The sequence below is a fragment of the Bos indicus x Bos taurus genome, chromosome 2 (genome assembly GCF_003369695.1).
Source record: "Bos indicus x Bos taurus breed Angus x Brahman F1 hybrid chromosome 2, Bos_hybrid_MaternalHap_v2.0, whole genome shotgun sequence".
Taxonomy (NCBI): Eukaryota; Metazoa; Chordata; class Mammalia; order Artiodactyla; family Bovidae; genus Bos; species Bos indicus x Bos taurus.
Window position 1 is genome coordinate 132,295,477 of NC_040077.1, and position 23,041 is coordinate 132,318,517.

Consider the following 23,041-nt stretch of genomic DNA (forward strand, 5'->3'; position numbering starts at 1 on the left):
GGTTGAGTAATGAGCCTGAAACCACACAGCTGGAGAAGCCAAGCTGGCATTCAAATGAGGCGCTCTCTGGCTGGAAGCCCACCATGGCACGGTTGTCGGTCACCTTCTCCCCACCCACCAGAGGAAGAATGAGGTCCAGTGCTTGGCTCGAGAGGATCCCTGAGGCTTAATATGAACCCCAGAGAAGGATTGGCACTCATTCCAATCCTTCCCATCCCAGGAAGCCTTCTAGTTACTAATCTGCACCTTTATCCTCTGGGACAGCATGGTTAACACTGAGTCTATTGCCCCCAACAGCCAAGAAAGAGATGCAGGCAATCCCCCACGGTGGGGGAAATATCTGTGGTTATTGTTAGTCTTGAAAAGGAATTTTATTTAATATCTCTGTAGCAGAATTATGGGAGTCACTTTTGATTCTACTTGAGTAAAAATTCTGTGCAAGTTGGCAGTGACTGTGGAACTGAAAAGTTAATACATCCCAGGAAAGCCACCCTCCTGGGGAAATGAGACTGATCTTCAGGGATGAGGAGACACATGGCCGGCCTGGAGTCAAGGGTGAGCTTTCAGCACCAGAGCAGGTATTCTTGCAAGAAGGCCTTGGCCTTCTTGATCTAGTGACATGAGTCACTCTCCTGGGACTCACTGGTGGCTGAAGTGTGGGTGTGGGGGTCCTCCAAGCCCAGTGGGACCATTGAGACTCCAGACCTGGAAGCTCCCTGGGAAGCCCAACAGAGCAGGTGAGCTCCATGCTGTAGTGAGGGGAGCAAGCTTCCTGGCCCAGGAGGAGCTCTCTGAGGGCGACTAGGTGCAGAGGAAGTTGGGAAAGTATTGATAAAGAGGGTTGTAGCTCCTCATGTTTCTTTTCAGGCAGTAGACGAATTTCTGATCGCATGCGCAGAGCTGCTGCTGGCAGCGGGACCCGTGTTCTGCAAACAGGATGCCAAATGCAGGATGAGAAAGCAAACAGACGCTCTGTGACACTGACTCCAGGCTGGCCCTGGAGCAAGATTTCCTGCTAGCCTGAGTGGACACCCCAGTCTCCTTCCTACTCTCAGCCTGAGGAGGGATCCCAGCTTCTATGCTGAGGGTGCATCATCGGATGGAAGGGGCACAGCCACTAGCAGCCCAGGGTGAGGTTTGAGCCCAGGGAGACCCAGCTCCTGCCCTCAGGGAGTCTCCAGTCTGATGGAGAACACAGATACCCTGCAGAGTTCCCAGTGTGATGGTGGAGACAGCTCTGGCTCTGGAGAAACTCCAGTTCTCAGAGAGGAGAGGCCATCCCCAGATTTAACTTTGAACTCAGATGGACCTGAGCTTGAATCCCAACTCTAGCTGTGTGTGCTTGGCAATCCTTTTTGAGTCTGTTTCCTCATCTGTAAAATGGGGACATTAAACCCACCCACAGCAAGCAAAAGGACATATGCAGAGCTCTTGACTCCTACAGCATGTTGAGCCTAAGACCCTTCAACCTGTCCTTGGAGGTCAGACACAGCTGCAATAATCCTGCCTCTCTTGCCCCCATCTCTGCCCACCCAGATATAGACTGGCTGAGCTCTCGGGACAGCTGACTTCAGAGACAGCAGGAACCCAGGCTCTTCAGGTGACCCGAATGGAGGCCCCAGCCTTACCGCAGATGATGAAGCCCCACGCAACCCTGTATCTGTAGGCCTGTGTCAAGACGTCACAGTCTTGTGTCTCCATCTGGGCGTAGCAGTGGTCATGCTTCCAACAGCACCTGTCGATGCAAGAGCCTCAGATCCCAAGCAAAGGGCATCTGTGCCTTGAGCAGAAGCCACCATGTTGGTTAAGGTCTGATCAAGAAAGAATCTCATAGTGGCTAAGTCCTTCCATTAGGGTTGCCCCACACTTGTACCAGTTCACAGGCTGGCTCTCTCCTCCTGGGCCCATGGGGAGACTACATTTCCCAGCCTCCTTTGCAGGTATGTGTGGTCACATGACTAGACAGCCTGTCGGCCAGGGAAATGCACAGAACTTCTAGACCTACCCATAGAAACCTCCCACTCTGTGGTCCTCCACTCTCTCTCTCCATCTCAGCAGGAAGGAAATGTCCCAGCTAAGGGCTCTGAGGCCATAGGGAGAGCCACAAGACAGGAGAAACCTGGGTCCTGGAATTGATACGTGATTCACATAGTTAAGTGAGCAAAAACTAAACTTCAAGGATGATAGGCATGGACAACTGTATGTTTTTTAGATTTACAGAAAAATTGAGAAGATTGTACCAAATGCCCCCTTCTACCCCACACTAGTTTCCCCTATTATCAACATCTTTCATGAGTATAATACATTTGTTACAGCGAACAAATGAATTTGCTGGTTGTTGTTTAGTCACTAAGTCATACCCAACTCTTTTGCGACCCCATGGACAGTAGCACTAAGCTCCTCTGCCTGAGGGATTTCTCAGGCAAGAATACTGGAGTGGGTTGCCCTTTCCTTATCCAGGGGATCTTCCCGACCCAGGAATCGAACCTGCGTTCCCTGCGTTAGCAGGCGGACTCTTTTCTACTGAGCCACCAGGGAAGCCCAACAAACCAATATTGACAAATGATTAAATAAGCATTAACTAAATAATAACATATCACTGTTGGGTCCTTAATTGTTGAAGTCCATAGTTTTGTTTTTTGTTTTTTTTATTTCCTCAGTGTTTACCCAAATGTCCTTTTGCATTCCGGTATCAGGTACAGACACCGTATCACACGCGGTTGTCCTGCCTCTTTAGGCTCCTCCTGGTCATGGCATTTTTGTCACACCTTCCTTGTTTTTGATGACCTTGACAGTTTGGAGGAATGGCAGTCAAGTCTTTTGTAGGGTGCTCTCCTACTGGGACTTTGCTGATGCTTTTCTCAAGACGGGTTATGGGTGTATTTTGCAGCCTATGTTGCCCCCGTTTTGGCCACTGGGAGCGCCCTTGTTTGGTTCCTATGCTCTTTGACATACTCTCATCAATGTGGGGTTTGGTTTAGGTTTATTTTGTTCAAGGCTTTCCTTACTTTCGGAGAAGGCAATGGCACCCCACTCCAGTACTTCTGCCTGGAAAATCCCATGGACGGAGGAGCCTGGTAGGCTGCAGTCCATGGGGTGGCTGAGGGTCGGACATGACTGAGCGACGTCCTTTTTACTTTTCACTTTCATGCATTGGAGAAGGAAATGGCAGCCCACTCCAGTGTTCTTGCCTGGAGGATCCCGGGGACGGGGGAGCCTGGTGGGCTGCCGTCTATGGGGTCGCACGGAGTCGGACACAACTGAAGTGACTTAGCAGTTCCTTACTTTGGGGCACTACAAAAAGCTCTGGTCCATCTTGCATACTTCCTGCCCAACTCCTTGGATCGGTCATCCATCCAAGAAGCCTGGGCTCCTCTCTTGGAGAAAAGTTTGGGAACCAGGTGTGGGCGCTGGGCGTTGCTTGCTGCTTCTGGAGCATTGTTTCTTTTAGGGCCTTTCAGCTGACAGAGCAAAACACATGTGTGTGTGTACTGACCCATGGATACACACATATATTTACATATTTCTACATGTAATCATCTGCATCTATATTAAATTTTATGTTTAGTTGCTAAGTCATGTCCAACTCTTTCGAGACTCCATGGAATGTAGCCTGCCAGGCTTCTCTGGCCATGGGATTTCCCAGGCAAGAATGCTGGGGTAAGTTGCCATTTCCTTCTCCAGCGATCTTCCCAACCCAGGAGTTGAACCCACATCTCCTGCATTGCAGGTGAATTCTTTTACTGTTGAGCCACCGGGGAAGCTCCTGTACTAAGCTAGCCAGGAGTTTCTACTGAAGTCTCAACTCTAATCCATAATCACATAGAACATTCTAGCTTCCTGTCACTGCTTGTCTGGTCTGTAAACTCCCACTCCATGTGCCCTTCACTTGTGGAAACATCCCATCTCATTATACATGTTTAGCTGTATAAGAATTGGTAACCCTGCAGGTTGTATTTTGCAAAGAGCAATCTCCCACCTCACATGTTCTTCTAGAACACTGCCACTTCCCAATCAAGAAGTGGAAACTCGGCCGTCTCCATCTTAAAGCCGTTGTGACTGCCTAGACCAAGAGAGCAGCAGAAGTGATGCAATAGCGTCTCAGAGGCTGAATCATAAAAATGCCATGCTCTCTGGTCATGCAGCTCCAGACCACTCCCCCTGGGAACCCAAGAGTCACCGGGCTGTGGGGAAGTCCATACAGCCTTAGAGAGGCTTAAGGGAGAGGAACTGAGGCCCCTGGCCCATAGTCTCAACTAAGTTCCCAGCCAGTAGGCAGCAACAACTTGCCAGCCTTAGGAGTGAACCTTCTAGAAACTGGATCACCCCGCCTCAGCGGGGCTGCCCAAGCTGAAGCCAGGTGGAGCAGAGACAAGTCATCCCACCAAGCCTTGCCCAAGTGGCAGAACCTTAGCCAAATAAATGGTTGTCATTGTTTTAAGCGACTACATTTGGGGGTCTTTTTTTTATGTAGTGGTAAGTCAACTGATACATTAGCCACTGAGATTCTGGAAGTTACTGGATACATCTTGGGCAAGTCAGTTAACCTCTTTAAGACCCCGTTTTCTTATCTATAAAATGGTGCTTAAATGCTCATATTTCAGAATTGATATTGAATTAAATGAGATCATGTGGGAACAGAGCCTGGAGCCTAAAGGGAAGTTATGACCATTGGCTCACCAATCAGTCCCATCCATGGGGGTGCCATGACCCCCCCAGCCACAGTAACAGCCGTAGAAGCCATAGTACTTCAGGGCGGGCTTTCCAGTCACCTTCTCAATCATCGACTTCAGGTCCAGCAAGCTCCCTGGGACAGCAGGCACACCTGAAAGACAGCCATGTCCCCGAATGAAACCCAGGCATGCCTGCTCCCACTTTCCCGCATGCTCCCACCCTTTCTTTCACCTTGGGGCTTGGAGGGACCAAGATGACCCTTTTTTATCCTTCCCACTCATGAGAGAGGAATGAGAAAATTGAAGGCAAACAGTGTAGAGGAGGGGTTAGAAGTCTGGATGTGGAGAATGAGCCACTGGGTTCAGGTCCCGGCTCTATCGCTAATGCAGAGTATCACTTCATCTCTCAGAGCCTCAGTTTCCTCATCTGCAAAATGGGGGCCCTACAATGAATGCCTACCTTTTGGAGACACCATGAGGGTTGAAACAAGGTAAGGTATGTACTTTCCAAGCACAGTGACAGACACATAGTGAGTGACCAAGGAATATTGGGGATAATGAATATGGTATCCGTATGCAGTAGGCAGAAGGCACTTCCTTTCTCTCCTGATGACACACCCCTCCCTCCCTGAAACGAATACTATTTGAAGCAGGAGGCACAGAATCCTAGAACAGCGTGGGACCTGCAGGGATCTCTGAAGCCAGCTCCCTCATCTCACAGATAGGAAACTGCAGCTCAGAGGGGCTGGTGCCTTGCCCAGGGTTTTGCAGTGTGCCGGAGGCCCTCTCCCTGCACCTGGCCTCCCGCTCCTCCTGCAGTCTCTAGGGATCTGGAAAGGCATCAACAGGACAGCCTGTCAGAGGCTGTGTGCTTGGTAATGTAGGTCATGTAGGGGTTGTAGGAGAGACCTAAAGCCGAGCTCCCCTACACTGGGCTGTCACCTCTAGGTGGGAGGTGGGAGCAGGTGGGGTGTGCAGAAAACCTGGACAGGCCTGAGCAGAGAATGTCCAGGATCGTGGAATGGAGTATTGCTATAAGAGTCTTGTTTTCTGATAGCTTTATTTTTCTTTTTATTTGGCATCAAAGTAAAATATCTGCCTCCCACATCTACAAGCCCCATATCCTCCACATAGCACCATCTATCCATATCTCCTCCTGGGATCCTGCCCCAGCCTGGCCCGTCAGCAATTATCCTGTGTCAAGGATGAGGAAACAGAGGCTCAGAGAGGTGAAGGCTCTCGCTGAAACTGACATGTTCAGGGCAGAGCCAAGATTCAGAATCAAGTCTCCATGCCCTCCGTGACTGGTCTCCTTCCCACTACCTTACTGTCCACAAGTTCAGGGCTCTCAGAGCAAGCACTTACTACAAGCCAGGAACCAAGCCAGCATGAGGAGGCCCTTCATCTCCAGGGTTCTGGAAAAGAAAACACAGCCCATGACATGCCAATCAGCAGAGGTCCTCATGGCCTATTCAGACCCCGCTCCTGGCTAAGGAGGGCTGCTCCGTGGCCCACTAGGCCCCACCCTCTCATGCTGGGCAGTAAACAGGCAACTGAAGCTTGAAAAGATGAGGCAAAAACCTCAAGGAGCTGACCCAGGAGATCTCTGGGAGGAGAAGGGGCACCCGTGGGGTGTTGTCCCCATAGAGATGGGAGAGAATTTTCCCATCAGAAATGCCCCAAACCCAATTGTTCCTCCTTGAAAATTGTTTTCCAATTATATTTTATGGCTGTGTTGGTATAAAAACAAATGCAATCCAGGCTGGATTCACTCTTCTACATTCATGATATTATATTTATTTTTTTCTCCTGACTTTAAAAGAATTTAAAATTGAAATATTCTTAGGACTTCCCTAGAAATCCAGTGTTGAAGACTCTCAGCTTCCAGTGAAAGGGGCATGGGTTTGATCCCTGGTCGGGGAACTAAGATCCCACATCATACAGTGCAGCCAAGAAAGTAAAAAAAATAAAATAAAATGTTAAGAAGTTCTGCTTCTTTAAAAAAAAAAAATTAAAGCAGTTTCATAGGCCCCAGGCACTGTGTCTACCTAAAAAATAAGTCAGCCCTGGCTGTGCACAACAGTTATGAAGGGTAAGTATCATTGTTCTAAGGGAGAAAAATGTGTACCCCAAAACGTGTCTCTTTGGTGTAGGGATTAATTTAGGCTGGTTATTTTTAAGAAGCAGAAGGTTTCTTTTTACTTCCCCCTTGGCTGCCTCAAGAATTTAGATAAAGAGTCTGTTCCAGGCATAGAGCTATCAGCAGAGACATGTGCAAGAAATCCGGGAATAGGTGTGGTGGGAGAACTTGATGGGGCCTAGGGATCAGAGTCCACCTGTGTTCCACGGTTCTCCGCAGGCCCGGCAAACATTTGGACGCCAAACATTTGCCTTTCCAACTTTGCCTTCTTCCCCTTTGAAGTCCCAAACCACTACACACAACATCCTCTTTGGTCTTTCTCGCTGAAGATGGTTATTTAAGGTAAGGGTTTGGGCCATTTTGGTGAGTCTCTGTTTTCCTGGATCTCTCCCATGTATACATGTTACAAAATTTTTGTTTCATTTCGTCTGTTAGTCTGTCTGATGCTGATTTGATCCTTAGACCAACCAGAAGAACTTCTAGGTTGGGTAGAAGAGAATTTCTTCCTCCCCAACAGTTCCCATTTTGCTAGTAAAGAAATGGAGACTCAGGGACTTTCCTGGTGGCCCAGGGGTTAAGAATCCACCTTGCAATGCAAGCGACTTGAGTTCAATTCCTGGTTGGGGAACTAAGACCCATACGTTGTGGAGCAACTAAGCCTGAGACCACGACTAGACGGTCCGTGTGACACAGTGAAAGATCTCACATGACCCAACGAGGATTGCACGTCCCGCAGCCAAGACTTGACTCCGCCAAATAAATACTAAACAAATTGAACAGAAGAAGAAAAATAAACAGAGACTCAGAGAGTTGAAACCACCTGCCAGGAGTCACACAGCCGGCAAAAACTGGAGGCGGGGTTCAAACCCAGGCCTGGCGCACCCCTCACTGCTCCACACATCCTCCCTGCCCAGAGGGGTGTGTTCTCCTTTGAGCTGAGAGGATCGGGGTCCTTCACAAGCTCTACCCCATGGGCCTGGAGACCCCAGCTTCCCTCCCCAGCATCTCCCTTTGGCAAATACATGAATCCCTAACCCAGAGTCCATAAACGTCACGCCGGAAGGCAAGGGAAATTCCTCGTGTCTTGGGCTGGTGATGGATTCTAACTTGCCTCTTAAGAGCTTCTTGCTGATGGCTGTCTGCTTCCCTTTCCTCCTTCGATCCCAAAGCCCTTGTTCACCCAGAGCTACTTGGCTGGCCTGGAGTCTGCTGGGATTCGACTCTGATGCCCTGCCTTCTCTGATCTCTCAGTTCAGTGATCACTCTGCTGGCCCTCTGCCCCAAGCCCCTGGCACCTCCCAAGGCCTGGCTCCAAACATACAACCTCCATCTCCGAGGGCTCCCAGCTGCTGGGCTGGCCTCTGTGGGCCAGCTTTAGTCCAGAAGCTCCTCTGAGTTCCAGGAACATTCCTGGGGGTTCTGTCCACCCACAGCTTCTGCTCTGAGAGCTCTAAACAGCCAACGAAGATGACCCTGGACCCTACCTTCCAGGCCAATATTCCTCACTGCTTCCTGGGGCTGTGATAGAAAGTGGACGCCAGCTGCCATGTACCGGGCAACTAAGACATTCCAGACACCGTCCATGTCCCCTTAAACCTGCCAGTGGCTCCAATGAGTGGGGACTGTCAAAGCTGCTGGCATGGTCTACCCTCTAACAGTCATTTGTTGAGTGAGAGAATACCCACTGCTGATTTTGCAGATGGAGAAATGGAGCCTCAGGAAGGGGAAGTGAGATGCCCAAGGATTCAGCCTGGGACCATGACTCTATCCTTTGACTGACCCTCCTCCACTGCTTCCAAGCACCCTCTGTGTATTAATCATCTTGCTCATTTTCTGTATTTCATGATGCTTTGACATCTTGGGGACCTTGCTAGGCTCAGCCCCTCCAAGACTAGCTGATTCTTAGGTAAAGCAAAAGGCTTTTCTGTGAACCAGGCTTTGAAATGCAGACCAACAGATCCTAAACTCCCTTGTCCAACCACCTCCTCTATGTCACTCTCACACTCTGAGTTACTATATCCCCTGGCCTGAATCACCCCAGGGCCAGGACCAGACCACCAGGGATCACCCCTACAGCTTGAAGTCTGCTGAAAGTGTGCAAGCTGGCCAGTCCTCAACTGCTTACCCTGCCCTGTCTTGCCTTCTCCACACCACCCAGGCCAGGTTTCCCCTCATTTCTTCTGCCTCCTGAGAAAACCCTGGTGCTTCCCCTGTGGCCCTGCAAGGTGCAGTGTGTCCGCTTCTCTCGGAAACTGTAACAAACTGTCTCTCAAATGCAACCATCTCCTGATCCGTGGGCTTCAACATACTTGAAGAAAGCCAAGATCCTAGCTGCACATCCGAACATCTTGGGACATGGCTCGGCATTGAGGGAGCTGTACCAGGCCCCACACAGAGGGCTCTGAACACTCACAAAAGACGCTTCACGGAGAAAGTGGCAAAGGCTGGAAAAGTGGACCATCCGTGAAGCCCAGGCTCCAGGAGGAGGACGTGGGGTTGACTATTTTTATCAAGCAACCACGGAGGAGAATGAGCGAAGCCAAGAGATAATTGTGGAGTGGAGCAGAGGCTGCGGTAATGAGAAATGCGGAGAGAGGAGACAGCCTGACAGAAGCATGGACACATGGGGGCCAGGAAGCAGCCAGGTCACCGAGGGGACGGGTTCTCCAAGTCCACGGGCAGCAGCCTCCCTGCTCCCAGGATCCTGCCCCCAGCCCGTTCCTGCCTCTCACCTGACAAGGACCATCAGCACTAAGCCCCCGCTACACAGATGGTGCTGCTGGGACCTTCCGACGCCTGGGGGAGGCCACTCGCCCTCTCACAGCCCCTCCCTCTGAGTGCCCTCCCCCACCGCCTCGGGCCAAGCAGCCCCCAAGGAGGCTCCTCACCAGCGACACCTTCTCTCTGGCCTCGGGCTGGAGCGGAGGCAGGAACTGGGCCCAGCTGGTTTTAAGGGCCTCCCTGCCCACTTCCCACACTGCCTGCGTCAACTCCAGGCTTCCTAGTAACACACAGGAAACCTTACTCCACCCCTCAAGACCCCTGGGGATTTTTTTCCCTCTCTGTGTAGAGAGGCAGCTATTTCCTGACCCAAAGTCCGGGGTCTGGATGGCTTTCAGGACAGACATGGAGGCCACTCATGGTCAAGGTTCTTCTCCAGCAATAGCCCATTTTTCCCTGACATCCCCCTGCCCACACACGTACACACACACACACTTTACTGAGAAGATGTGAGCTCCTTCCTCCCTCCGCCCTTGACTCTTTCCTCTCTCTCTCCCACCATGACAGCAGCATCAGAAAGAAAGCCCCTCCGTGGACCCTCATGAACCCTTCTCTTCCCAGGACCTAGACAAAACCAGCACCATGCCCTGGAACCCCGCAAACTCATCTCAATATGGAAGGTATTTATTGAGTGTCTACTCCCTGCCAGATTGTTGCTGGAGACCCACTGTGAATAAGACAGACACCCAGCCCCCAGGAGCCTCCCTTCTGGTTGGGAAATATAAATAAATACAGTGTGTCCAAGGGCATTACCTTCCGTGGGAAAAGTCCTCTCTGTTCTTTCACATTTCTTTTTCTGCCTCTTTTCCTCCCTCTGCCTACAGGTATACACCAGCCTCTTCACTCTAAACCAAACGAAAGGAAGCCCCACCCCACCCCTGAAAAAGAAAACATCCCTTGCTTCTGCCGACCTCTCTCCAGCTTTCTTTTTCTCCTAAAAACCAAAACTCAGGACAGAGACACCTCTTCTTGCCCATCACCTCCTCCCTTCTGAACCCCTTGCACCTGCATTCTGTTGCATCCCTAAGACAGCAGCCAAGGGTCCCCCCAAACCTGGTCTAGCCCAAGCTTGGGCTTCTCCCAAATACTCCATCCCACTGACCACCTCCTCCTACTTGAAACTCATTCCCTCTGGTCTTCAAGAAGCCACAGTGTGCCCTCTGCCCTCCTGCGGCTCACCCCCTGTCTCTGTTAACCCTCAAATGCAGATGTTTTCAAAGGACTTGCTCCCCCCTCTCTACCTCTCTCACAGGGTGGGTTATCCCTGTACAGGGATTAAGGTCATATTTATACACAGATGTATAAAGAAAGCTGAGCATCAAAGAATTGATGCTTTTGAGCTGTGGTGTTGGAGAAGACTCTTGAGAGTCCCTTGGTCTGCAAGGAGATACAATCAGTCCATCCTAAAGGAAGTCAGTCCTGAATATTCGTTGGAAGGACTGATGCTGAAGCTGAAACTCCAATATTTTGGTCACCTGATGTGAAAAACTAACTCATTAGAAAAGACCCTGATGCTGGGAAAGATTGAAGGCAGGAGGAGAAGGGGACAACAGAGGATGAGATGGTTGGATGGCATCACCAACTCTACGGACATGAGTTTGAGTAAACTCCTGGATTTGGTGATGGACAGGGAGGCCTGGAGTGCTGCAGTCCATGGCGTCACAAAGAGTCAGACACGACTGAGCAACTGAACTGAACTGAACTGTCCCAAAAATCCCTGGCCGTGAAGCATCTGGCACTAACTCTCACACAACAGTAACCCTGCTGCTAAGTCACTTCAGTTGTGTCCGACTCTGTGCAACCCCATAGACGGCAGCCCACCAGGCTCCCCCGTCCCTGGGATTCTCCAGGCAAGAACACTGGAGTGGGTTGCCATTTCCTTCTCCAGCGCATGAAAGTGAAGTCGCTCAGTCATGTCCGACCCTCAGCGACCCCATGGACTGCAGCCTTCCAGGCTCCTCCATCCATGGGATTTTCCAGGCAAGAGTACTGGAGTGGGGTGCCATTGAGTGGAGTGCAAATGACTGAATTCACAGAGGAGAAAGGACAATGTCAGGTCAAAGAGCCTGAGCTGCCCATCAGACAGAGAAGTCTTGAAAACTGAACGTCACCTCTGACTACTCATGTCGCCTGACCTCCTGAGGTCTCAGTTTTACCATCTGTAAAACAGGACAATAACAGGAGCAACTTCATTTTATAATTGTGATTTGATGAGATGAGACAGGCAGAGGGATTCAGCACAGTGCCTGGCATCTAGGAGGTATTTACTGATCATAACTGCTATAAATATTATTGCTGTTATGTCTTTCCACTAAACTGAGAGCCCCATGAAGGTACATTCTGGGTCTGCTTCATTTCTGCACCCCCAGCATCTGGCACATAGTAGGTGCTTAGGTAGCTTTGTTGAGTAAATGCATGACTCCTCTGGCTCTAGCTTCATTCTTGTCACACTCCCCAAGCCCACACTTTAAAATATAATTATTAAATATATTTTATAATTATATAAATAATATTATATTGGTTTCTATTTATATATCAATTATATTTATATAATGTCCTGCAGGAACCCCAAAACTAAACTCACTGTGTCCCCCATGACTCAGCCCCTCCCACCTCCCCATCTCTGGTAATGGAACCAATCATTCATGCTTCAGCATTAAAACACTCAAAACACTTCAAGTGGAGACTTTTGAATGCAAGATTCTTCTCTGGTTAGTTTCTGACCCCAGCACTCAGAACAAGATGTAACCCATGGTAGGGTCCACAAGACATGTCTGTGGAATGAATTAAAACCCCATAAGCATGCTGGGCACTTGGCATGTCTGTCTCATGAAGTCTTGCCCAGGGTCAAAGACCTGGACAGCCGTTGACACCCAGATACTGTCTTGCCCTGAGGCCCTGGGTGGCTGAAACACCCCTAGTCTCATCAAACTATTTGATGCCCCCCAGGAAGCTGGCACATAGAATAGGATTGCCCGGGACTCACTGCCAGAAAGCCTACATTGAGTCTTCCTCCTCCAGGAAGTTTCCCCTGATTGCTCCTTCTACAGGACATTTGCCTGTCTCTGCAAGGTAATAGAACTCATCACACACACTGTCCACTTTGGTAATTCCTGTTGGAAGAAATGACAAGGCCAACAGCTCAGGAAGAAAGAAGAGAAGAACTCAGTATCAGTGAGTTTCCATAGTGCCACAAGCAAAAGACAAGTTTGGTGTTCATGACCTTGAAAGTGAAAGTGAAAGTCGCTCAGTCGCGTCCGACTCTTTGCAACCCCAAGGACTATACAGTCCATGGAATTCTCCAGGCCAGAATACTGGAGTGGGTAGCCTTTCCCTTCTCCAGGGAATCTTCCCAACCCAGGGATCAAATCCAGGTCTCCTGCATTGCAGGTGGATTCTTTACCAACTGAGCCACAAGGGAAGACCAAGAATACTGGAGTGGGTAGCCTATCCCTTCTCCAGGGGATCTTCCCGACCCAGGAATTGAACCAGGGTCTCCTGCATTGCAGGCGGATTCTTTACCAACTGAGCTATCAGGGAAACCATCCATGGGATTTTCCAGGCAATAGCACTGGAGTGGGTTGCCATTGTCTTCTCCAATTCATGCATTAACCCTCACAAAATCGTGTGGGGGTACAGTGATTCCATTCTGTCAGTAAGGAAACTGAGGGGCAGATGTTAGTTTGCCCAAGGTCACACCTAGTAAAAAGTAGAACCAGACTCTTAAGCCTGTCCTGTCACTTAAGTCCAAGAATTTTCCATTACACAAAGAGGTTGAAACCCAATAAAGACATAGTGATCGGGATTTTCCCAGGACATCCACCAAAGTGTCACATGATTTCCTTATAGACCAGATGGAGAAGTGAAAGCTGATTTAGAGTTACAACCTCATATTACCAGTAACTGATGAGTCGAATTGGATCTTTGGTTATATAGTTTCAGCCCAGGGCAGTATGTAACCCTTGGAAATGCTTTGCTTGTCTTATAGAGTTCCTTTTAAAAAATGGAGTTAATAGCTGATGTATAAACATTAGATCTCAGCCTGAGATCCAGATTTCCAGCTTCTGCTTAAAAGATCTAGCAGTCCTGGCTCTGGGGTTGAGAAGTGGCCACACCCACAGACTGAACATGTGTTTGACTTTGCCGTGGTGGTCTTCCCCACTCCTTCTGCCCACCCTGACTCTCGGCTGCTCTCTGCCTGGTGGGCTCTCTAAGGGTTTGCCATAGAACTCAGTCTCGAGTTCCATCCTCTCCACATGTTCATCAGCAATGGGACAGGGGGTGCCTTGAGAGCAGAAACCACCTCTTCCACAATCGTGTTTCAAGTGCCGAGTTCAGAGCCTAGTACTTAATAATTGCTCAGTAAACACTGTATAAGCCCCTTAAAGGAACTCATCCCAGGATGAAGAGATTACTGAAGGCCTTCTGAAAGAGGAGGTGCCTTGGCTGAATCTTTAAGAGTAGCTTGGAGAGCTTGGAACTTTGTGCACTGCTGGTAGGAACGTAAAATGGTACAGCTGCTGTGGGAAACTGTGTACGGCAACCCCTTAAAAACTAAAAGTTCAGTTCAGTTCAGTTGCTCAGTTGTGTCCGACTCTTTGCCACCCCATGAATCGCAGCACGCCAGGCCTCCCTGTCCATCACCAACTTCCAGAGTTCACTCAGACTCACGTCCATCGAGTCAGTGATGCCATCCAGCCATCTCATCCTCTGTCATCCCCTTCTCCTCCTGCCCTCAATCCCTCCCAGCATCAGGGTCTTTTCCAGTGAGTCAACTCTTCGCATGAGGTGGCCAAAGTACTGCAGTTTCAGCTTTAGCATCAGTCCTTCCAAAGAAATCCCAGGGCTGATCTCCTTCAGAATGGACTGGTTGGATCTCCTTGCAGTCCAAGGGACTCTCAAGAGTCTTCTCCAACACCACAGTTCAAAAACATCAATTCTTCGGCGCTCAGCCTTCTTCACAGTCCAACTCTCACATCCATACGTGACCACTGGAAAAACCATAGCCTTGACTAGATTAACCTTTGTTGGCAAAGTAATGTCTCTGCTTTTGAAAATGCTATCTAGGTTGGTCATAACTTTCCTTTCAAGGAGTAAGCGTCTTTTAATTTCATGGCTGCAGTCACCATCTGCAGTGATTTTGGAGCCCAAAACAATAAAGTCTGACACTGTTTGCGCTGTTTCCCCATCTATTTCCCATGAAGTGATGGCACCAGATGCCATGATCTTGGTTTTCTGAATATTGAGCTTTAAGCCAACTTTTTCACTCTCCTCTTTCACTTTCATCAAGAGGCTCTTTAGTTCCTCTTCACTTTCTGCCATAAGGGTGATGTCATCTGCATATCTGAGGTGATTGATATTTCTCCCAGCAATCTTGATTCCAGCTGGTGCTTCTTCCAGCCCAGCCTTTCTCGTGATTTACTCTGCATAGAAGTTAAATAAGCAGGGCGACAATATACAGCCTTGACGTACTCCTTTTCCTATTTGGAACCAGTCTGTTGCTCCATGTCTAGTTCTAACTGTTGCTTCCTGACCTGCATATAGGTTTCTCAAGAGGCAGGTCAGGTGGTCTGGTATTCCCATCTCTTTCAGAATTTTCCACAGTTGATTGTGATCCACACAGTCAAAGGCTTTGGCATAGTCAATAAAGCAGAAATAGATGGTTTTCTGGAACTCTCTTGCTTTTTCGATGATCCAGCAGATGTTGGCAATTTGATCTCTGGTTCCTCTGCCTTTTCTCAATCCAGCTTGAACATCTGGAAGTTCATGGTTCACGTATTGTTGAAGCCTGGCTTGGAGAATTTTGAGCGTTACTTTACTGGCATGTGAGATGAGTGCAATTGTGCAGTAGTTTGAGCATTCTTTGGCATTGCCTTTCTTTGTGATTGGAATGAAAACTGACCTTTTCCAGTCCTGTTGCCACTGCTGAGTTTTCCAAGTTTGCTGGCATATTGAGTGCAGCACTTTCACAGCATCATCTTTCAGGATTTGAAATAGCTCAACTGGAATTCCATCACCTCCACTAGCTTTGTTCATAGTGATGCTTTCTAAGGCCCACTTGACTTCACATTCCAGGATGTCTGGCTCTAGGTGAGTGATCACACTACTGTGATTATCTTGGTCATGAAGATCTTTTTTGTACAGTACTTCTGTGTATTCCTGCCACCTCTTCTTAATATCTACTTAATATCTACTTTTAATAAAATTAAAAGTAGAGTTACTAAATGACCCAGAAATTTCCTTCCAGGTATGTGTCCCAAAGAATTGAAAGCAGAGTCTCAAAGAGATATTTGTACAGCCAGGATGATAGCAGCATTCTTTACAATCACTAAAACATGGAAACAATCCAAGTGACCACGGACGAGTCAATGAACAAATAAAATATGGCACCATGCAATGATATTCAGCCTTAAACAGGAAGGAAATTCTGAAATAAGTCAGTCACAAAAAGACAAAGACGGTATGATTCCACTTATATGAGATACTTAAGAGTAATCAACATCCTAGAGACAGAAAGTAGAATGGTGGCCAGAGTCTGAGGGAGGGAGAATGAGGAATTAATGTTTAAAGGGTGCAGAGTTTCAGTTTTACAAGATGAAAAGAGTTAAGAAGATGGATGGTGGTGGTTGCACAACATTATACACATACTTAACGCCGCTGAACTATGTACTTCAAATGGTTAAGATGGTGAATTTTAGGTTCTGTGTATTTTATCACAATTTTAATTCCATAAGGCGCCATTTTTTTCCCTGCATGGTACTTATCATCGTCTTTTTTTTATTATGTTGTATGCAGTTTATTATTTGACAATTTTTTCCTTTTGCAAACCTATAGATGATTTATCTAATAACATTTAGGTACAAATAATGAAAATTCTATATACTTGAAATGATTTCATATTCACTGATCATAGTTCTCAAGATTAAACCAACAAATCATAGAAATATTCCAATGCAACAAACTAGTAAATTGGATTTTTTCTTTTATAAACTTCTGCCAGTTATCAACATTCAGCTAACTTTAACTTCTCCCATTAACTTAGCAAAACTTGAGTAATTTAGCAATTTAGTAATTTCTATTTAGCAATTTCTCATGTCCATTTTACCTTTCTACAGCTTGGCAGTGCTTCCCATTATCTCTAATTCTCTTTGACGTATTTTTTTTTTACTTGTTTATGATGTCTGTCTCCTACCTCTTCCACAAGAGAGCAGGAAGATTCTCAGTCTTGCTCTTCATGACAGTATCAGCTGCTAGCACAAAGCCTAATACTTATGTGGTAGTCAGTACTCATTTGCGGAGTGACAATGATTGGATGGATGAATCAGTTAAGTCTGGAGGCAGTAGCAGCTCCACTGAATTTCAGCCGTGACATGAGTTGGCTACAAATAAAGGAACTAAAGAGCCTCTTGATGAGGGTGAAGGAGGAGAATGAAAGAGCAGGCTTAAAATGAAATATTAAAAAAACAAAGATCATGGCATCCGGCCCCATTACTTCATGGCAAATAGGTGGGGGAAATGTGGAAGTAGTGACAGATTTCCTCTTCTTGGGCTCTAAAATCACTGCAGATGGTGACTGCAGCCATGAAATCAGAAGACATTTTCTTCTTGGCAGTAAAGTTAAGACAAACCTAGACAGTTGAAAAGCAGAGACATTAGTCTGCCGACAAAGGTCCGTATAGTCAAGGCTATGGTCTTCCAGTGCTTGTGACAGCTGGACCATAAAGAAGGCAGAGCACTGAATAATGATGCCTTCAAACTGTGGTGCTGGAGAAGACTCTTGAGAGTCTCTTGGACAGCAAGGAGATCAAACCAGTCAATCTCAAGGGAAATCAACTCTGAATACACGTTTGATTCAGGGCAGAAGGAGAAGAGGGTGTCAGAGGATGAGATAGCTGGATGCCATCACTGACGCAGTGGATGTGAACTTGGGCAAACTTCGGGAGATGGTGAGAGACAGAGAGGCCTGGCATGCTGCAGTCCATGGGGTCGCAAAGAGTAGGACACGACTGGGTGACTGAACAACAGCAGTGAGTTGGCTGCTTGCCCTAAAGATACACACAGCCAGCCCTGTCTTGAGCTGTTACACATGTAACAGACTCAACTTCAACTTTCACCAAAACTTTTGCTAAAAATGCAAATCCAAACACCTACTTGATAGCAAGAATGCGTTTTCCTTTATCTTTGAAAAATCAGTTCAACTATTTGCTGTCAAGAAACATTCCCTGAACTAGCCTTCCTCTCTGACTCTGTTTCTGTTGTTCGCTCCACCTGGCGTGTTCTTCACCCTCCTTTTCACCTGGCAAAGCCTACTTGTTCTCCCATGCAGAAATGGCCCCTCTTTTTTGGAGGCAGAAGAAACCCTAGGACCACCTGTGGCTCTGAAGACCCAAAACCTAAGACCCAATGTTCTAGGCTCATAATCCTGAGGTGCTCAGGATTCCAGGCCATTCCACTTGTTTTCAGCCCCAACCCAACCCAGCAACCACTTCCTGAGCCGTTCCTGTGAGCAGAGCTCACATGGAATGTGGCAGTAAGGAAGTAGATGCCAAGCTCAATTGAGAGGTCGTGATGCGACCCCTAACTGTTAGGATCCGGTAGATGAGGACAGGTCTTTAGAATGCCAGTGGCTCCCAGCAGAACATCTGAACTCCTTCCCCTGGCTTACAAGGAGGGGCTGCCTCTTCCAGATGCCTTCCCTGATACCTGCATGGCAGAACTCATGGTTTCCCCTTCTGTTCCTGGGTCAATTGTCCTAACCTCTGTGCTGCCGAAGTCAGAAGATCTGTCTCCCCATCAGGCACGTGGCCCCTCATGATCTGCTCACCCCTTTCCAGGCTTGCCTTGGGTCCACCCAAAACCCAACGCATTGCCGGGAAGAAGACTGACGCCTCCCCTTTCCAGTCCGCAGTGCGATGGCCCTCTCTTCCTCCCTCTTGCCCCCTCCCTCTCTCTTCCCCCTTCCTCCTCCTTCCCTTCCTTCCTGTTACCCCATCCACTTTCTTCTCTTCCTCCACTCCTACCCCTCTTTCTAGACTTCCCACACTTATCATTCAGTCACTGTTTTGTGAACACCTATTGTGCTGAGCTCTGGTTCTGGGGCAGAGCAATGAACTAAGACAGATGAGAACCACACCCTTGTGGCTCCCATGGACTTTGCATTCTGTAAGGAGTGGACAGAAATAGACAGTCAACAAGAAAAACACAGAATTTGTTAGGTATTGATAGACGCTATGGAGAAAAAATCAGGAAAGGAGGAGTGGGAGTGGTGTGTGTGCGTGTGCGCACGTGTGTTGGTGGGAGGGGGCTCGTGGTGGTAGTAACCAGTTTAATAGGGTGGCCAGGAAAGGACTTACTACAGAGGAGACGTGAAGGAGGGGAGGGAGGGAGCAGGCTATAAGGAACCTGGAGAAGAAGTTTCCAAGTAAAGGAAGTGCAAAGGTCCTGGAACAGAAGCACGCCTGTAAATTGGAAGAATAATAAGGAAATCAGGTGTACCTTTGCTAAAATAAAACCTTCTGAACCCATTGCCTTGCCCCAAGCTGGGTAAGTTTCCTGTCTCTGTGCTCTCCCAGCAGCCTGCAAGCTCCCTCGTCATAGCATCAGCCACACTCCATTACAACGTCTCCCCACCAGACTCTGAGCAACTTGGGGACTTTTCCTTTGACATTCCAGCACCCAGCATAGGGCTTGTGCTGTGCTTAGTCGCTCAGTCCTCATGTCGGACTCTTTGCAACCCCATGGACTGTAGCCCACCAGGCTCCTCTGTCTCTGGGAATCTCAAGTAAGAGTACTGGAGTGGGTTGCCATTTCCTCCTCCAGGGGATCTTCCCAACACAGGAATCAAGCCCATGTCTCCTGTATCTTCTATTCTGAGGGTGGACTCTTTACTCACTGAGCCATCAGGGAAGCCCTTAAGACATGTTTATTGACTGCCTAACTGAATCAATCAATCAATCAATCAATCAATGAACAAATTAGGCTCTATGAATCCTTGAGGGTGTCTTATTCATCTCTACCCCTGGCAGCATCCAGGAACCCAGAAAAAAACGTGTGCTGGATGACTAATAGGAACAGCTAATGCTTATTAAGAACAGACACCATGCTAAGTTTTTTATGTGGCTTAGTTCATTTATCCTTAAAGCGATCCTCTGAGGCAGGCACAACTGTCAGATGCAGTTTGCCCATTGGGACCATGAGGTTCAAAGGTCAAGATATGGCTCACCCAAATCAGATAGCTGGTAGGTGGCAAAGCTCTGCATTGAACCTCGTAAATTTGACACCCAAAGCCATGTCTACTTAACCCAAAGTTAAATTGCCTTCCAGAGATGGTGGCCTGGGATTCGAGGGAGAAAGGGCTAGGGGGAGACAGAGGAAAGGAGAGGAAAGACCTTCCTACAAGGGCGAGGAGTGGCGTCTTTCCCATCTCTGGTCTTCTCTCCGTGAGCACCAAAGTTTCCGGCACACAGAGGGTGTTCAGTAAAAGTTAAGGAATGTTAAATAGTTGTTGATGATTCATTTTCCCAAAGAGGAAAGTTTTGTGTGGTTTCAGTTAAAAGAAATTCTGTCAGATTAACATGAACACAAGTCCCAACTTGAACCCTGTGGTGATAACCCTGCCCAGCTTTGCCCCTAATCTTAGGAATGAGCTTCTGGGTAACCTCTGTCTGCTTTTAGGTGAGGCCTTGTCTCCTTAAGAATGACACAGCTTGGGACTTCCTGGCAGTCCAGCAGTTAAGGATCTACCTACCAATGCAGGACACACGAGTCTGATCCCTGTCTGGGAAGATCCCACGTGCTGAGGGAAACCAAGCCCGTGCCCTACAACTACTGAAGCCTGTATGCCCAGAGCCCATGCTCTGCAACAAGAGAGGCCACCACAGGAAGAAGCCCCCGCACCACAACTGGAGGAAGCCTGTGCACAGCAACAAAGACCCAGCACAGCCAAAAGTAAATAAATAAGATTTAAAACATGAACGACACGGCTCACGAGGTTTGATGCATTCTGGGTAAAGGACCCCACAGCCCAAGGGATCTCCCCTCAGGGTCTGTGCCCTGCCTGCCCCTCCCAGGGACCCCTCTCTGGCTCCTCAGATGCCACTTTCTCAGTCTCTCCCACTCCCACTGGTTGGCTTGCAGTCCCCTGGCCCACCACTGACCTCTCTGGCCTGGCCTCAGCTCCTGTTCTCCTGAGCAGCCTCACTGGGCCGCGTCTAGAGCCCCAGGTCCTGCTGGCTCCCCACTTCCAGTCACAGCACTGGGGTCCAAGGGCTGCAGATCCCAACAGGTTCTAGGCCTCCAGAATCCGAAAGCCGCGAATGAGAGGGTGCAGTGAAGGCAGTCCCAGAGGTGGGGAGGAGGAATTTCTGCCCAAAACCAGCCGGGCACCCCTCTGCTCAGCCCCCAGCTCTCCTGGCAGATGCAGGAAGTCCAGCAAAAGCCTGGAGCCTGGGACTGGCTCTCCTGCCAAAGGGGCCTGGGCAGTCACCCAAAGAATCCCAGCAGGGGTAGATGTGAGTCCTGAATTATTCAGGTCATGGCCTTATCTGACTGCACAGGCCTTGCTAATCCCCTGAGCCTGGAAGGATCGCAGCCACCTCGGCCCTGAGCTCGGAACTTTCTGCGGGATCTGACAGTCTACTAAGTAACCTGACTGTTTGCATCCTTGGGCTCCTCAGTCTTGATGGAGGCGGGAGCCTGGACCCAGATCCTGGGGATGGGAGCCTAAGAAAACATGTGGGCAGGAAAGCGATCAGAAGGGAAAGCATTGAAGCAGTCCAGGAAGCAAATGTACTTCTTTTTTTATTTTATTTTTATTAACACCAAAAGCATTTTGCATGGGGTGTAGCCGATGTGCCAGCCTGGATGGGAGGGGTTTTGAGAGAGAGCAGATACATGCATGTGTATGGCAGAGTCCCTCCCCTGTTCGCCTGAAACTCTCACAACACTGTCTATCGCAAACGTACTTCTGGAAGTGAGTTCTGAGAAGGGGCATCAGTGGCTGGAAATTAAGTTGGTGTCATTCATTTCTGAATTCCTATCATCATTGTGTCCCGAATGCCTACGCTGTGCCAGCCGCTGCGCTGAGAGGCGGGTACAGAGATGAATAATGGAGAGGGTGGTAGTGGTGTGGGGAAGTCCTTGCTCTCAGGGAGCTTGAAGTTTAAGGATGGAGAGAGCTCAAGAATAAGCCCTCCACCAAAAATACTGCAGAAGTGCCAGGAAAGAAACGCAGTAGCTGAGAGACAGAGGCCCGCCCAGTGCATGGTTATTAGCTAATAACTATGGGCATGAGAAATGCTGGGCTGGAGGAAGCACAAGCTGGAATTAAGGTTGCCGGGAGAAATATCAATAACCTCAGATATGCAGATGACACCACCCTTATGACAGAAAGGGAAGAGGAACTAAAAAGCCTCTTGATGAAAGTGAAAGAGGAGAGTGAAAAAGTTGGCTTAAAACTCAACATTCAGAAAACTAAGATCATGGCATCTGGTCCTATCACTTCATGGGAAATAGATGGGGAAACAGTGGAAACAGTGTCAGACTTTATTTTTTTGGGCTCCAAAATCACTGCAGATGGTGATTGCAGCCATGAAATTAAAAGACACTTACTCCTTGGAAGGAAAGTTATGACCAACCTGCTGCTGCTGCAGCTAAGTCGCTTCAGTCGTGTCCGACTCTGTGCAATCCCATAGACGGCAGCCCACCAGGCTCCCCCATCCCTGGGATTCTCCAGGCAAGAACACTGGAATGTGTTGCCATTTCCTTCTCCAATGCTTGAAAGTGAAAAGTGAAAGTGAAGTCGCTCAGTCGTGTCCGACTCTTAGCAACCCCATGGACTGCAGCCCACCAGGCTCCTCCATCCATGGGATTTTGCAGGCAAGAGTACTGGAGTGGGGTGCCATTGCCTTCTCTGATGACCAGCCTAGATAGCATATTAAAAAGCAGAGATATTACTTTGCCAACAAAGGTCCGTCTAGTCAAGGCTATGGTTTTCCAACAGTCATGTATGGATGTGAGAGTTGGACTGTGAAGAAAGCTGAGCACTGAAGAATTGATGCTTTTGAACTGTGGTGCTGGAGGAGACTCTTGCTAGTCCCTTGGACTGCAAGGAGATCCAACCAGTCCATCCTAAAGGAGACCAGTCCTGAGTATTCATTGGAAGGACTGATGCTGAGGTTGAAACTCCAATACTTTGGGCACCTCATGTGAAGAGTTGACTCATTGGAAAAGACTCTGATGCTGGGAGGGATTGAGGGCAGGAGGAGAAGGGGATGACAGAGGATGAGATGGCTGGATGGCATCACCGACTTCATGGACATGAGTTTGAGCAAATTCTGGGAGTTGGTGATGGACAGGGAGGCCTGGTGTGCTGCGATTCATGGGGTCGCAAAGAGTCAGACTGAGCGACTAAACTGAACTGAACTGAACTGAGGGGCTAATAACAACT

The 23,041-nt window shown here is 48.5% G+C and overlaps 1 protein-coding gene across 1 annotated transcript; it reads right to left on the reverse strand.

Annotated features, from left to right (window-relative positions):
* Positions 1-341: 341 nt before the first annotated feature.
* PLA2G5 (phospholipase A2 group V) lies at positions 342-21,084 on the reverse strand. The gene is made up of 5 exons (XM_027521787.1): positions 20,751-21,084; positions 6,039-6,088; positions 4,681-4,825; positions 1,629-1,735; positions 342-926 (listed from the first exon to the last, which is right to left on the reverse strand). Exons 2-5 carry the CDS (start codon positions 6,076-6,078, stop codon positions 802-804), a joined length of 417 nt encoding a protein of 138 aa, XP_027377588.1. The 5' UTR covers positions 6,079-6,088; positions 20,751-21,084; the 3' UTR covers positions 342-801.
* Between the last annotated feature and the right edge of the window lie 1,957 nt (positions 21,085-23,041).